The 14,328-nt window shown below is 38.0% G+C and overlaps 1 protein-coding gene across 2 annotated transcripts in view; it reads left to right on the top strand.

Annotated features, from left to right (window-relative positions):
* Positions 1 to 14,072, top strand: part of LOC136867400 (Bardet-Biedl syndrome 7 protein homolog) — a 65,647-nt gene extending 51,575 nt beyond the window's left edge. For both annotated transcript variants that reach the window (XM_067144595.2, XM_067144594.2), the window contains exons 13-15: positions 2,275 to 2,384; positions 6,308 to 6,538; positions 13,918 to 14,072. In XM_067144595.2, coding sequence (XP_067000696.2) covers positions 2,275 to 2,384; positions 6,308 to 6,538; positions 13,918 to 14,057 — 481 coding nt within the window. In that variant the 3' untranslated portion in view covers positions 14,058 to 14,072. The remainder of the gene's footprint in view (positions 1 to 2,274; positions 2,385 to 6,307; positions 6,539 to 13,917) is intronic.
* The last annotated feature ends 256 nt before the right edge of the window (positions 14,073 to 14,328 follow it).

Raw genomic sequence — 14,328 nt, 5'->3', positions numbered from 1 at the left:
TGCTTGAATTTGCGCGGCTTTGGCGAAGAGGGATGCCGCCACTGGTGTGATTTTTGCTTGGTCTCAGGTGTAAAGTGGAACGCCTAGGTTTTGTCACCCATGACAATTGAGTCCAAAAAGTTGTCCTGTTCGGCTGCAAAGCGTTGAAGAAATGCGCAGGAAGAATCAACTTGTTGCTGCATATGGTCTTCAGTCAGCATGCGTGGCACCCATCTTGCACACACCTTCCGGTATTTCAACTTTTCCGTTAAAATTCTGTGAGCGGCGCTTCAGGAAACCGCAGGAACCAAACTGCAGAGATCATCCAGACTGATCCGCCGATCTTCACGCATGATTTGCTCAACCTTCACGACTGTCTTGACGGAAATTCACGGTCTCCCGCTCTTTTTTTCGTTGTGAATTTCAGTCCAACCAGCTGCAAACTCTCTACACCACTCATGAACGTTTTTTTTACATCCATGCACGACTCACCATACATTTCCGTCAATTGGCGATGGATTTTAATCGGTTCAGTACCCTTTGCGTTCAGAAACCAAATAACTGCGTGCACTTCACATTTGACAGTAACATCCAATGGGAGCTCCATTCTTAATGGCTGCCAAGCCAAGACTGAGTGCCTCAGCGCAGCGTGCGCATGTTTATATGCGAGCGCGGGAAACACTCTTCACAATATTGTGACCATCAGCCACACAAACAGAGTTCTGTATTTATAAAAAAAATAGGAGACGGTATTTTTGGAATTACCCTCATATGTAACGTTTATGATCCAATGGCACCCACAGCAACACGTTGGCTTTGAGGTCAAACTTGTCCAACCGTTGGAGGAGGAGGAGAAGAAGAAGAAGAATATGGCAGATGTATCAGACATAAAAAAAATTGGAAACTGTATTTTACACAACTTTTGTTATGTACACGTTTTAAATAGAATTTTTATTTCCAGAAATATTTGGATTTTTATGAGAAATGTAATAATCATGAAAATCTCCATATTGGTATTTGCAGATGATGTGGTGATTTGGGGAAAGGGAGAAAAGAAAGTACAAAGGAGACTGGACATTTGGAATGAAAATCTGAAGGAGTTTGGAATGGTAATTAGTAAAAAGAAAACTGTAGTCGTGCATTGTGGAAAAGGGAAAAAGAGAAGCCAAGTGAACATAGACAGAGAACGGTTAGAGAATGTAGAACAGTTTACATATCTGGGTAGCATTATTAATGGGAGTAATGAAATCAACCCTGAAATTAATAACAGACTAGGTACAACATTTTATCATCAAGTCAGAGAGCTTTTGTGGGATGACAAAGTACCCAAGAGAACCAAATTAACATTATATAAACAGTATTTCATACCAATTGTAACATATGGACTAGAAACGCTGGTAACTAATAAGAGACAAGATAGTAAGATCCAAGCAGTATAAATAAAACTTTTAGGAACATTGGTTAAAAAGACAAGAAGGAATAGAATCCAAAATATTAAAATCAGAGAAGAGCTAAATATAGGACCGTTAGTACAGAACATACAGAAAGCAAGACTGAGATGGTTCGGACATGTAAAAAGAATGGGAAAGGAACGGGTAGCAAGAAGGGAATTGGAAAGAGAAGTTAAGGGAAAGAGACCAGTTGGAAGACCGAGAAGAAGGTGGACATTAGAGAAGCTGAATTGGATGTGGCAGAAGTAATAGAGCAGAAAAAGTGGAAGGACAGAAAGAAGTGGAGGCTTGTTAACCACACCCGGTGACTGGAGTGCGACATTGATGATAATGATGATGTTGATGATGATGATGATGATCTCCATTATTATTCCTTGTAGGCCTGTGGTAAAATATATAAAACATAAAGACCAAAAATCAGTTTTATGATTGGAGAAATTTGACATTTCGTGTTTTGGCCCCCTTAATATTGTTAAGCCATTGTTTGCTAAATATATAGCTTATGTACATGCCAGGTCTCTCTAAACTTCAATTCAGAGTTCTGAAAAATTCAGTTAAGCCGTCTTCCCATGATGTTGCAACAAACAGGTAGCCAAAAATTGAACAACCTCTTTACAACTTCTGTACACCAATTCTGAGAAAATTCAAAGTGTGACGTAAAAATGTGAAGTATACAGACATTTTTATAATTTTATTCATATAGATGTGTTCTTTGCAAAGTGATTTTTGAATCTCAATAAATATTGCAATAGAACTTATGTAATTCTTTAAATGTCTTTTCATGTTTAATGTAAATTTTTAAAAGCATTTATTGATATATATATATATTTTTTTTTTTTTTCAGTAAAGGAGAAGCAGAGTTCAAATCTGACAATATCTCCACAATTTCCATATTGAAAGATATTCTTACTAAAGAAGCAACAAAAAAGAAGATTAAATTGGATATTTCATGTGGTAAGTTTTCTGCAGTGGGAATATTGACCCATGTTTATACACTTTAGTGCAATTATGCTTTCATCAGGTTTATTATTCCCAGTGTCTTATTATCTTGGGAAACATAAAACTATGTTGCCAGGGGAAGTATGGTAGACTGATCCTATGCATAAAGCATGTTGTGAGCTTATATAAAGCTATCAGCGCTCAGTAGAAATATTTACAAGCAACATCAGTCAAAATGAATGTATGACGAGAGCTCAGAGAGGCTGAAAAGGGCACGATTATCAGTTCCTATTGATTTGGTCATTCTGTGGTATTTGTGATGAATTTCATATACCACATTCAATATTGAGTGATGTAGTGGAGATAGCCAGTCAATACCTTTGATGTGTGGTGTAGTCAAACTGACAAGCTTCGTTAAGACTTTAGATTGGCTTCTGAAAGTGATATCAGTACTCGTATCATTCATCAGAAGGGTTTTGCACTTGGATTACATGGCGAGCTGCAGCACATAACCAAGGATCACTAGACTGAAAGCTTGCCGCCGAGTACAGTAGTGCAAAGCATGTTTCTTGCGGAGTCCGGAACAGTGGAAAAGCATCATGTGGAGTGATGGATCATGCTACACATTGTGGCAGTCTGATGGATATGTATGGACCTGACGAATGCCACGTGAATATTAACTTCGTTAAACCATGTATAAAATTTTGCAGAGGCGGCATTACGGTATAGATCTGCTTTTTGCTATTTGGTCTTGGTCCACTGGTTTTAAGTATCTTGAGCCATGAATGCCGAAGCTTATCAAGCAGCATTTGACAATTCTGTGCTGCCCATCCTGTGGCAACAATTTGGAATTGATCCTTTCCATTTTCAACATAATAATGCAAACTTTCATAAAACGACAGCTGTAACCTAGTGGTTTGTCATAATGGAAGTGAATGAAAAGCCCTGATCTAAACCCAGTTGAGCATCTTTGGGATGAGATATCGTGCTAGTTTACATCCAGACCAGACCACTCCAAAATGACTACAGACTGTTCACCATGTTGCAGGAGGAATTGAAAAGAATACCTGAAGGCATCTATTGAAACTTATTGAATGGTAGAGGCTGTGATAGTGGCAAAAGTTCGACCTACAGTACATCATGCCGACACCATAGCAACTCCAGTCAAGCCATGATCTACGAGTGGCCAGTCATTAATGGTAATATAGTGTAAGTGACATTTACATTTCATAGAAAAAAAAAAAAAAAAAAAAAAAAACCAAAGAGTTCAACCTCTCAATAATCACCCATTCTCTTCAGTGTTCTAGTGTTTAATATTATTCAAATTCAGATGTCATCACAGTATTGAAATATGGGATATTGGAAGAACCTTTTCATTTCAGTATATATCTGCAAAGATCCCAACTGCTATGGATTTTCTGTTGTTTCTGTGGTTTTCTCATATATACTACAGCAGTACAAAAGCAGTACTGATTACTGTGGATATTACAAATTCAAAATGCTCTTCATAATTTCTCAATTTCCAAAGGTGAAAAAAACTTTTCATATGTTGGAGATTTGCTGTTAGAAAATATTTTGTGAAAAAGTATTATGAGATAACGGCACTTCTACAATCTTTGACTCTGAATGGAACATTTTTTGCAGATTCCCAGCTTACGTCCTTGGTTTCTGTTATGTTACCTCTGATTTAGTAAAGAGTTACTGCACTGATTTTCACTCCCATAGCCTGCTTTTGTTGCAAAGTGATGTCATGTAGTACAAGCATCTATTTCGGTGAAATTAAGAATATTAAATTAACAAGATGTCGTGTAGATATAAAGAAAAACAATGAAGAGCCAAATGACCTTGTACAAAAACTATCTGCTGCTAATCAGCACTGCTGAAAGCAGTATACAGAAGAGTTTCCATGTCTAGAACCTCATGTTTTGAAAAATGCAAGTGTAGTTTTTCATTCAATCCTGGATGACATGATGAGAGACATCGCCGTATGAAATATAAACAAACCTTAAGAGAGTGAATGCATCATAGGGCAATGCAAGATGCTATCCTCAATTTTTACTATAAATAGTGACAAACGATACTAGTGTTTTATGGGCTGAAGGTATTTCACATGTTCCTTGGTTGAACATAATCTTCATTTATCTGCAGCAGGCCATGTTACTACAGACAACCATATTTGAGGGTTGACATCTCTGTACCAGAAACTTTGGTTACACAGTATGATTTTGTAAACATAATTTACTCTTTTAACCCGGCAGGACACACACACTGTCGAAACACAAGGATGCGTGATGGGTAAAAATTACCCACAAACAAAAATCCTCCTTAATCCCAAATTGTAAGTATTGGAAATCATGTAAATGATGATAGATTTATGTAGTAAATCAATTATAATCATTTTGTAGTAATTATGGCAATGTGCAACTTGTGATAATAAGAATGGATATTGAAATATTTATGTTCTCATAACGCTTACACATACACTGGCATCACTCAGTTGTTTATATTTCATTGTTTGTATTAGAGACACATTTCTGTATCAAAAGAGTCGCATATGATAAACACTCGTTGGGTATACAGGGAAGAGCAGAGGGTAAGAACTGTAGAGGATGTTCAGAGATCAGACTTTATTACATTTCACTCCTGGTCCCTTACTTCCTGTTGCTTGTTACTTGTTCCACACATTCTCCACACACTGACTTCACATGTTCTTGGCAAATTAGTTTTTCACACATTATGCGACACGTTGTGGTTTTTCTTTCCTTTTTTACTTCCATGGTCTTCGCATCTACCTGCTTGACGCTGTCTGAGGACTGTACTTTCCTTTTCCTCAACTTTTCCAAAAAGCCACTGAACACGACTTCAAAGATTTTTGGTGGAGTCAGTATTTAACTTCTTGATGCCAAGTGTTCCTTTGTGAGATAGAAGAACAGCATTTTCAAGCAATTTCGATTGAATGTAGGTTCAGAGTTTAATTGAGATTGTTTACTTTATAAATGACTTGAGCATTTGAAATAAATACAATTTTAAATTACTAATTCCTGTAGAGGAAGTAAATATATTAGGAACATGCCTAATCACTTTCTTGGACATCAATTTCTGAGTCATCACTAGCCTCTATATCGCTGTCTTCCTTGGGAGCAACAGGTTTATAATTTCGTTCTGCGTCATAGAGTGATACATCTTCAGTTCCTGAAATTTACTAAAATTTCGTGTAAACATGCTGAAAAACACACATGTACTATAAAATACACTTGTCTCATAATAATTACTGCACTGTTCGTCCATAAAAACTAAATAGTTAACAATAAACAAAAATGGCATTCTGAAACGTATGAACATGCACACGGGTGAAATTTACTCATTTGATGTTTCTCTCACCTTATGGGCAGAACTAACAAAGCTCCGTAACTGATTCAAGGTCATGATATTTGAAAGGGCTCACTTGAAAGGTAGAGAGAAGAGGCCTGAAAAGCACATTAGAAATAACAACCCAAACCCCATGGCACTACAGTCCTTGAAGGGCCTTGGCCTACCAAGCGACCGCTGCTCAGCCCGAAGGCCTGCAGATTATGAGGTGTCATGTGATCAGCACGACGAATCCTCTCGGCCGTTATTCTTGGTTTTCTAGACCGAGGCTGCTATCTCACCATCAGATAGCTCCTCAGTTCTAATCAAGTAGACTGAGTGGACCTTGAACCAGCCCTCAAGTCTAGGTAAAAATCCCTGACCTGACCAGGAATTGAACCTGGACCTCCGGGTAAGTGGCAGCCCCTACACCACGGGGCTGGAGAAATAACTAAAGTATACATTTCAATTTCACCAGGGTAATTTTTGCTCACACGTACGTCCTTACGGGTTAAAACTGATTTTTGGTTTAATATTTTGAATATTTCCGTAAAATAAAATAAATTCTATTCCTCTTGTGCTGGTTTCAGTTGTTAATGATGAAAGTGTTTTCCACACATTACGCCTCCTACATCCCAAGCTGGAAGCTCAGTTGCAACTTGCCAACAAGGTGGCTATCCTTGACGCTCTACGAGAACTGGAGACGCACGATGCTGACGCTACGCGATGTCTGTTACCAGAATACAAGGATATGTTGCAGAATGAGAAAAAAATACAGGCTGAATTCAAGAAACAACCAGCACATTTAGACAGACTGTATGGTATGTAAAATATATATATATATCCTTTACATTTTCCCTGAGAGTTGAGCTAGGACAGTTCTATTGAACATATTTCAGAGAAATACAGTTTCACAGTATTCCTGGTATAAAAGTCATTCACATTTGCCATCTTCAGTGGTTTCCCACTTTCACACCAGGCAAATGCTGGGGCTGTACCTTAATTAACCCTTTGGGGTCCAATTGATTTTCCACCTGCATCCTGCACAGGTCCAATTTGACATTAGGCAAATATTGGAAGGAAGTACTCACATAAGTATAAAGCTGAATTTTTACATTAATAATTCGAACTGCAAATTTATTTATTATCAGTCAAGTTAACCACATTATCAGCGATATTTTTTCAAAGTATGGTACTTCCGGAAGCATTTGTTCGGGTGTAGTCCTGGGTTCCCTGGACAGGTCTCACAAAAAAATGATGTCTCCTTTCTGCCTCCTTTCACTTTCCTGTCGGAACACACGGCACAGTCCTTGTTTTTTTTTTTGTCCTGACGAGCATCTATGATGTGTAGCTTCCCGTTCAGTCGAAGTTCTTCATCACACCTACTCCATCGGTCGCGTTTACGGGCAGTTTTGTTCCTAACGTCCCCAACAAGCTCCATAATAACTCGGTCCCTGAAAGTCTTGTGATTCACCCCAGGCTTATTTTCTGCCGTTTGTTACAAGTTATATAGGTGAAAACTATTCACCAAAGCTACCTCCAACACCCAGAAGTACAATTTCCTCCACCATTTCAGACTTTTCACTACAAAACCATAAGATGAGCAGTAGTGATCAGCACGATCGACCCCTCGCATTTTGCCTGTGTAATCTATAATGGCAACAGGCTTCAAAATTCTTTCTTCTCCTTGCCCATTACGGTTGTGTCTGACTACCTCCACCATTGATGGGTTGTGCCATGTACTAAGAACTGACACAGTGCGCTTGTCTTTCCATGAAAATACAATGAACTTTTCTTCCTTCCACAGAGCACTAATATCATACTTCTTCAGATTTAGCCTCCTATCTTTCAGCTGAGGTGGTAGTCCCTTCCGATTCAACAGTCCCAGTTAGGTGAATTTTCCTTTTCAAGAGTTCTCTTGCCAGTTCCATACTAGTGTAAAATCGATCAGTAAACAAATGATAACTTACAGCTTGAGTAACGTGAAGAACGTCTGTCACCAGCTGTAGAACTATTCTACTGCCAAATGTCAAACCAGGGAAAAGTAAACGAGCCAAAACATACAAAACATACCCATTCAATGCATCAGCAATAACATATATCCTAATCCCCCACTTTGTTGGTTTTCGTGGATTGTACATTTTGAAAAGGACACGCCCCTTGAAGCTTACAGTCGATTCGTTAACTGACAGATACTGAATTGGCCTATAAAATTCCAAGAATGACTCCCCTACACATTATAAGACACTTCTAACTTTACTCGTTCTTGTTACCATTGTTGATGCACTTGATTGTGGAGGGGGTGAAACATGAAAGCCCCAGAATATCTGAAGAAATCGTTTCCCAGAAAAAATGTCCTTACAGAAGGTCGATGAAGAGAGCCACAAGTCTATCTTCCATGTCATTTTCCTCCTCGCTCGAAATATCATACTCAGATTCAGGAATACTAATGTCACCATCAGAATCCGTCAACAAATCATCGTCAATATCGGCACTGTCACATAACTGTTCGTAAATATCATCAGGCTCCATGCCGCGACTGGTGGACGCCGTGTTGATAACACAGCTGTGACAGTGAGGAACTATCTCCAAAGAAATCACAATTCAGCTTAAAGGAATGAACAGCAGATAGCAGTAGGCAAGAGAGAAATGCCAAGGCTGTATACTGCGTAAAGCTCAGCGCCATTTCTGCTCCAGCATAAGAAATATTTAACCTTAAAATTGTGTCGGACTAGGTCCGACATAGGACCGGAACTGAAAATTAACGATGTCGGACTGAGTCCGACATTGGACCCCAAAGGGTTAAGGCCATGGCCGCTTCCTTCCCACTCTTAGCCCTTTCCTGTCCCATCGTCGCCATAAGACCTATCTGTGTCAGTGTGACGTAAAGCCAATAGAAAAAAAAAGAAGAAGTCAAGTCTTCAAATTAAACACTGAGTACACATATATTTTGAATATTTTATGTAATGGGTTGAGGATAGTAATACTTGCCTGTTGATGTATGTGGAAACATGAAGTTTTGCAGACTGTCTGCACAAAACAAAGCAAGGTTGTAATTTTATGCAACAGTTGATATTGTGATCATAGTGTCGAGACTTCCTGTTTTAGATGGAATCCAAACCATGGGGACATGACTTTTCACCTCAAAAATTCACCATGCATTGGCTGGGATTTGAACCACAGTCACCTTGTTGAGAAGTCAGCGACAGTGTCGCTTGGCTACCATGCCCATGTCTGCACAAGGCACTATATTGAGGAGAACATCCAGTATTATTCATTCTTACACAGAACCTAAGTGGCCAAAGTTCTAAGTCATAGGGCAAATGCACACCAAATAAATGTGAAACATAAAACAGTTTTAAGAAAGGGAATATTTTATTAGCAGTTGGAGTCCTCACCCCTGTGAAATGCGATACTACCTGTGATCAGTGGCTTTTTTTTTTTTTTTTTTTCTTAAGGTGCACAAGAGCAGTACACCACTTCATTAAAGTATTTAAAAAAATTATTAACAGAATTCAGAAAACAGAATGAATGATATCACTTTTGTAAGATCATTTCTGTGCATCACTGTAATTAATGTTATTCTGCTGAACAGGATGAATAAAACATTACTAGTGGGTACATAGTGCCTGGGACAACAGTGTATGAAGTTGTGAAGATTGTCCTTGTCCTTTTAGGATTTCTTTCTATTTCTCCCTCTTCCCACACTGACTTGCCTTTGTGTTTTTCCTCTTATGAGTTCCTTTCATCATTCCGATATACAGGATGTCCCAGGAAGAATGGTCAGTATTCAGGGACATGACAGGAACAATCATTTGAAGCAAAAAACTTCATGTGGACATATGCCCTATTCTGAATGGTTTCCGAGATAGAGCACATTTGTTTTTGAGCTAGCGTGCACAAATGTGTCTTACCCACCCAACCTCTTTGACGTTTTGAAATGGGTACAAGTTTTCCGCTTATAATGTTCGCTATACACGTGTGTATGTTGGTGCGTGCAGAAAGTCGCCGTGTGTTGGTCGTAGGACTACGCTGCACCATTTCAACAATCTGTTTCTGTTCCTGCACAGGTTGTTGAACTACATGTTCAGAAGTAAAATGGGAACTTGGAAGAATACCTGTTTCAAGCAATGTGCTGAAAACTCTGGTAAACAATCTAGGATCAGGAATTTGGCATGTCGGAAAGTGCCTGCGGTATTCTTCGACAGCAGCAGGAGCACTACCAATGCAGAAGCCATAAACATACACCACATCTGCATATTCTTCATTAGTATAGATGTGTAGCATAATAGCCAGCGTGTGTACAAACTAGTGATGGGTCGAACTAGCTCTTTTGAGGGAGCTAGCCCATTCGCTCCCGCTCCTAACTGAGAGTCGTTCAAAAGAGTCGACTCTTAGGAGCGATATACAATAATAAAGTTTTATTATGAATCCACCTGTTCAATACATTATAATGTTGTTACATTAAAATAACTTCATTAGTTAAAAAGTTATATATGGGACATGTTTCGCTCCCTTATAGAGCATCATCAGCCAAATCCGAATCTCAAACAATTGTTATTTACGTAACAAAGACTTAAGAACCATTAGAACACTTTTGACAAACTTAAAACTTATTCTATTCAAAAATCATAAAATATAAAATCCTTGTATACATGGCTCAATTACATGTGCTTAATAGGAACATACATTAAAATTATGGAAGAGAGAGTACTAAAATATAAAATAAATAATATATATATCATGTCCAAAATCCTAGAAAGATGTGAAGATCAATCTTAGGAGCCAATTTGTGGATCTTCTTAGTAATGAGATCTGGTAAAAAAGTTATTTATCCCTTGTGGATAAGAGTCTATAAAGATTCAAAATTTATCGTCAAATTTGATGATTGAACTTATAACAGGATAAATGTTGGTCTTCAAGAAATTTAAATGCTTGTCATGTGACCTCGGCGAATGCTGTTGGAAAGATATGTTCTTATAGTTGTCAATGACCGTTCGTTGAACTAATGGATTTTATAAAGATGATTGAAAGGGACGTAAATCAACGTTTGTATTGAAAGCTGCTGCTTGGTTTATCTTGTTGAATGTCCCTCCAATTGCTGTTTTTGAATAGAATAAGTTTTAAGTTTGTCAAAAGTGTTCTAATGGTTCTTAAGTCTTTGTTACGTAAATAACAATTGTTTGAGATTCGGATTTGGCTGATGATGCTCTATAAGGGAGCGAAACATGTCCCATATATAACTTTTTAACTAATGAAGTTATTTTAATGTAACAACATTATAATGTATTGAACAGGTGGATTCATAATAAAACTTTATTATTGTATACTAACAGATTTCAATACGGATTAAAACATGAGATTAGTCACTTGCAAATCTTAGGAGCGAGCCGAGGAAGTCAGAGGCCGTTCTCCGCTCCACGTTCGTTCGTTCGTTCATTCGTTCATCCGGTTTAGTGCAGACAGCTCTTTATGACTTCCAGGAAGGAACGATATAGTGCAAATAGTTTATATTTCCCACAACAGATGGCTAATCTATTAACGGTAATGTCCAGTTTAGAAAGCTACTCTCAAATACAATCTCTACTGTATTTGCTACTTTTGAAATAAAACAAATGAACAACTAATATATGCACTCGTGGCAACATTGGCAATTAATCTAACGATAAAGCTTTATATACAATAACGAAGAAATGTTTAACAAATATGCAGTATTAATGGATAACATCTAATATTACTTTGCCTATGTTCCTCTCTTCTTAAAATGATGCTTTTCAAGACTGAATGCGCCGTGACGAGACGTATGTTCATGATATTGGCAACACTTACACGTTAATAAATAATTGTTTATAAATGTAATGGGATGTTACTATAGTATCTACTAAGCCATGAGTTATTTATTCATAAAAGCCCAAAATAGTGTGATTTTACATTTTCTAGATTAATCATGACTCCCGTCTTTATTTGAAGGAGCGAGATGGCGCAAGATAGTTCACCTTTCCCACAACAGATGGCAACACTATGCCCAGTTTGGCACGCTACTCTTGGAATAAAACAAATGTACACTGCTGGCAACATTCGCAATTATCCAATGATGAAGTTTTATACACAGTAACGAAGAAACGTATCACAAATATACAGTGTTGATAGATAACATCTAATATTACTTTGCCTAAGTTCCATTCTCCTTAAAATGGTGTCTTTCAAGATTGAATGCACCGTACGGGACGTATGTTCGAGATATTGGCAATACTTCCTTTCGACCCCGGCAGTCTAGATAAGCATAAGAAGAATCTCTATTCCTCTTCACGTAGTTTACATTTCACTCAAAATATGTCATCAAAATATCCTCTTTCGTCTGGAGCTACAGAAAGTTTCTCACTAGACTCTCCGCGTTTAAACAACAGATTCTTTCATGCATTAATGCAGCGTAGGAAACACAACTGATTAAACGCGATCTTTAATGAAAATAATGGAAACTACTATCAGCACAAATGTACATATAACCAAGTATACTACAGTACGCATAGCATTTTGCCTTTTTTTTTTTTTTTTTTCCGTGTACAATATGGTCACACTCTTCTATTTTTTTTTTCAAGAACGATTGAACCGCATTCCTTACACTACCTACTTCTTCTTCTCCTTCGACCACTTTTCCTACACTTGTGGGTTCGCGAGTGCGAACTGTTCCAGAAATGTGGATTTGGCCCTGTTTTATAATAAATAATAATGTCATTGGCTTTACGTCCCACCAACTACATTTACGGTTTTCGGAGACTCCGAGGTGCCGGAATTTAGCCCCGCAGCGGTTGTTTTACGTGACAGTAAATCTACTGATACGAGGCTGACGTATTTGAGCACCTTCAAATACCACGGGACTGAGCCAGAATCGAACCTGCCAAGTTGGTGTCAGTAGGTCAGCACCTCGACCGTTTGAGTCACTTAGCCCGGCTGGCCCTGTTTTACGGCCGGATGTCCTTCCTGACACTAACCTTATGCGGAGGGATGTAATTAATATTGCGTGTTTCTATGGTGGTTGGTATTGTGGTGTGTGCCAAATGCACACTTACAGCTCCATGGCCCATAATGCATAGCTAGTTTGCTTGGAGGCTGAGGAAAATTATCACAGTATATTCTTACCTTAATGTTATAAGAACTTTTTCCTCAACTCCCAAAACCATTCTGAACCTAGTATCCTTGCTTCCTAACCGTGTGTCTGCCTGAAAAGATATCCTATAAAATGAAGAAGGAAAAATAAACAAAGAAATTGGAAATAGAATCCAGCAAGTCAATGGGTTTTATCAGTGTGTGTGAGAGGTATAGTCCCAGAAAAATGTAAGAAAATTCTGTCTCTACTCCGTATAACACACCAATTTTGACGTGCATAGTGGGCACATGGACAACAACAAAACATGATGAAAGTAGAATTCAAGCAGCCATGATGAAGTTCTTTAGAGGAATAATTTGGGGACCGTCTCCATGTTTTCATACACTAATGTCCTCAGATATGGTAGATAGGAGAAAGGAGGAGACAAAAGGATGAAGATGAATATAGGTGGTAAATGACTTCTTCTTTTTACCTTTGTTTCTTCAACTTTCTTCTTATCCTGCACTTCCCACATCAAGACTAAAGACCTGTCAAGATGGCCCCTCAATGAGTGTGAATGCTCGCCCTCCTGATGAAGCTGGGAAGAACTTGCACTGATGAGGAGAGATCCCATCTATCTGCAGGCAGCAGTGTATGAAGATCCTTTTGATTTCTTTCTATTTCTCCCTCTTCTCACACTTTGTGTTTTTTCTATTATGTGTTCCATTCATCATTCTGATCTTTCTGTACATGACTTGACAACAAGAGGTCATTGTGAGAAGAGGGAGCAACAGAAAGAGGAAACAAAGACAAATATGAAAACTGTAAATGTCAAGGACAATCTGCACAGAAATCAAACCTGGGCCAACCTACTGGGAAACTGTTCACTGACTCTTGGCCATGGTGACAACCTGAAATATTATTCATTGGTTTAAATAGGCAGTAATTGAAAATCCATCATCAGGACCAAAATTTAATAACAATGACTGTCCTGGAGATGGAAGACTTTCTATACTGTAATGTATATACCTGAAGTGTTCTTACTCTATAAGACAACATAAACTTGTAACAAGGCTGATGTTTAATAACACTGGTGTTATTTCTTTCTTCCAGGAATGATCACTGACCTGTTCATTGACAGACATAAGTTCAAAGGAATTAACGTGAAGGGGAAGGTGCCTCAGCTCTTGGAAGTATTGGATAAATATGATTTGGATAATCTGATGAATTTTTTTAAACAGCAGTCTGATTAGGTAGCATTTCAGTTAAGATAGTACAGTATATATTTTTCTTGTATTTTTGGTTGCTGGTCAACTGTTACAATATATATTATTGAAAAATTGTCTGTGCCTTTTAAGTATGCATTTTCAAGTAATCTAGCAATTACCAAAATAGTTTGATATCACTGTATAAATCCTTGTTTGCTTCATTCTAGCTATTTCATCATGTCTCACTTCACATGTGCTCGTTCAAACTTTTTACAATGCTGCTGTATCAGAAGGTAAGACTAGAAAGACTGACTAG

Source organism: Anabrus simplex, chromosome 3, assembly GCF_040414725.1.
Source record: "Anabrus simplex isolate iqAnaSimp1 chromosome 3, ASM4041472v1, whole genome shotgun sequence".
NCBI lineage: Eukaryota > Metazoa > Arthropoda > Insecta > Orthoptera > Tettigoniidae > Anabrus > Anabrus simplex.
Note: the sequence above shows the minus strand (reverse complement) of the source record. Positions and strands in the feature narration are given on the sequence as shown.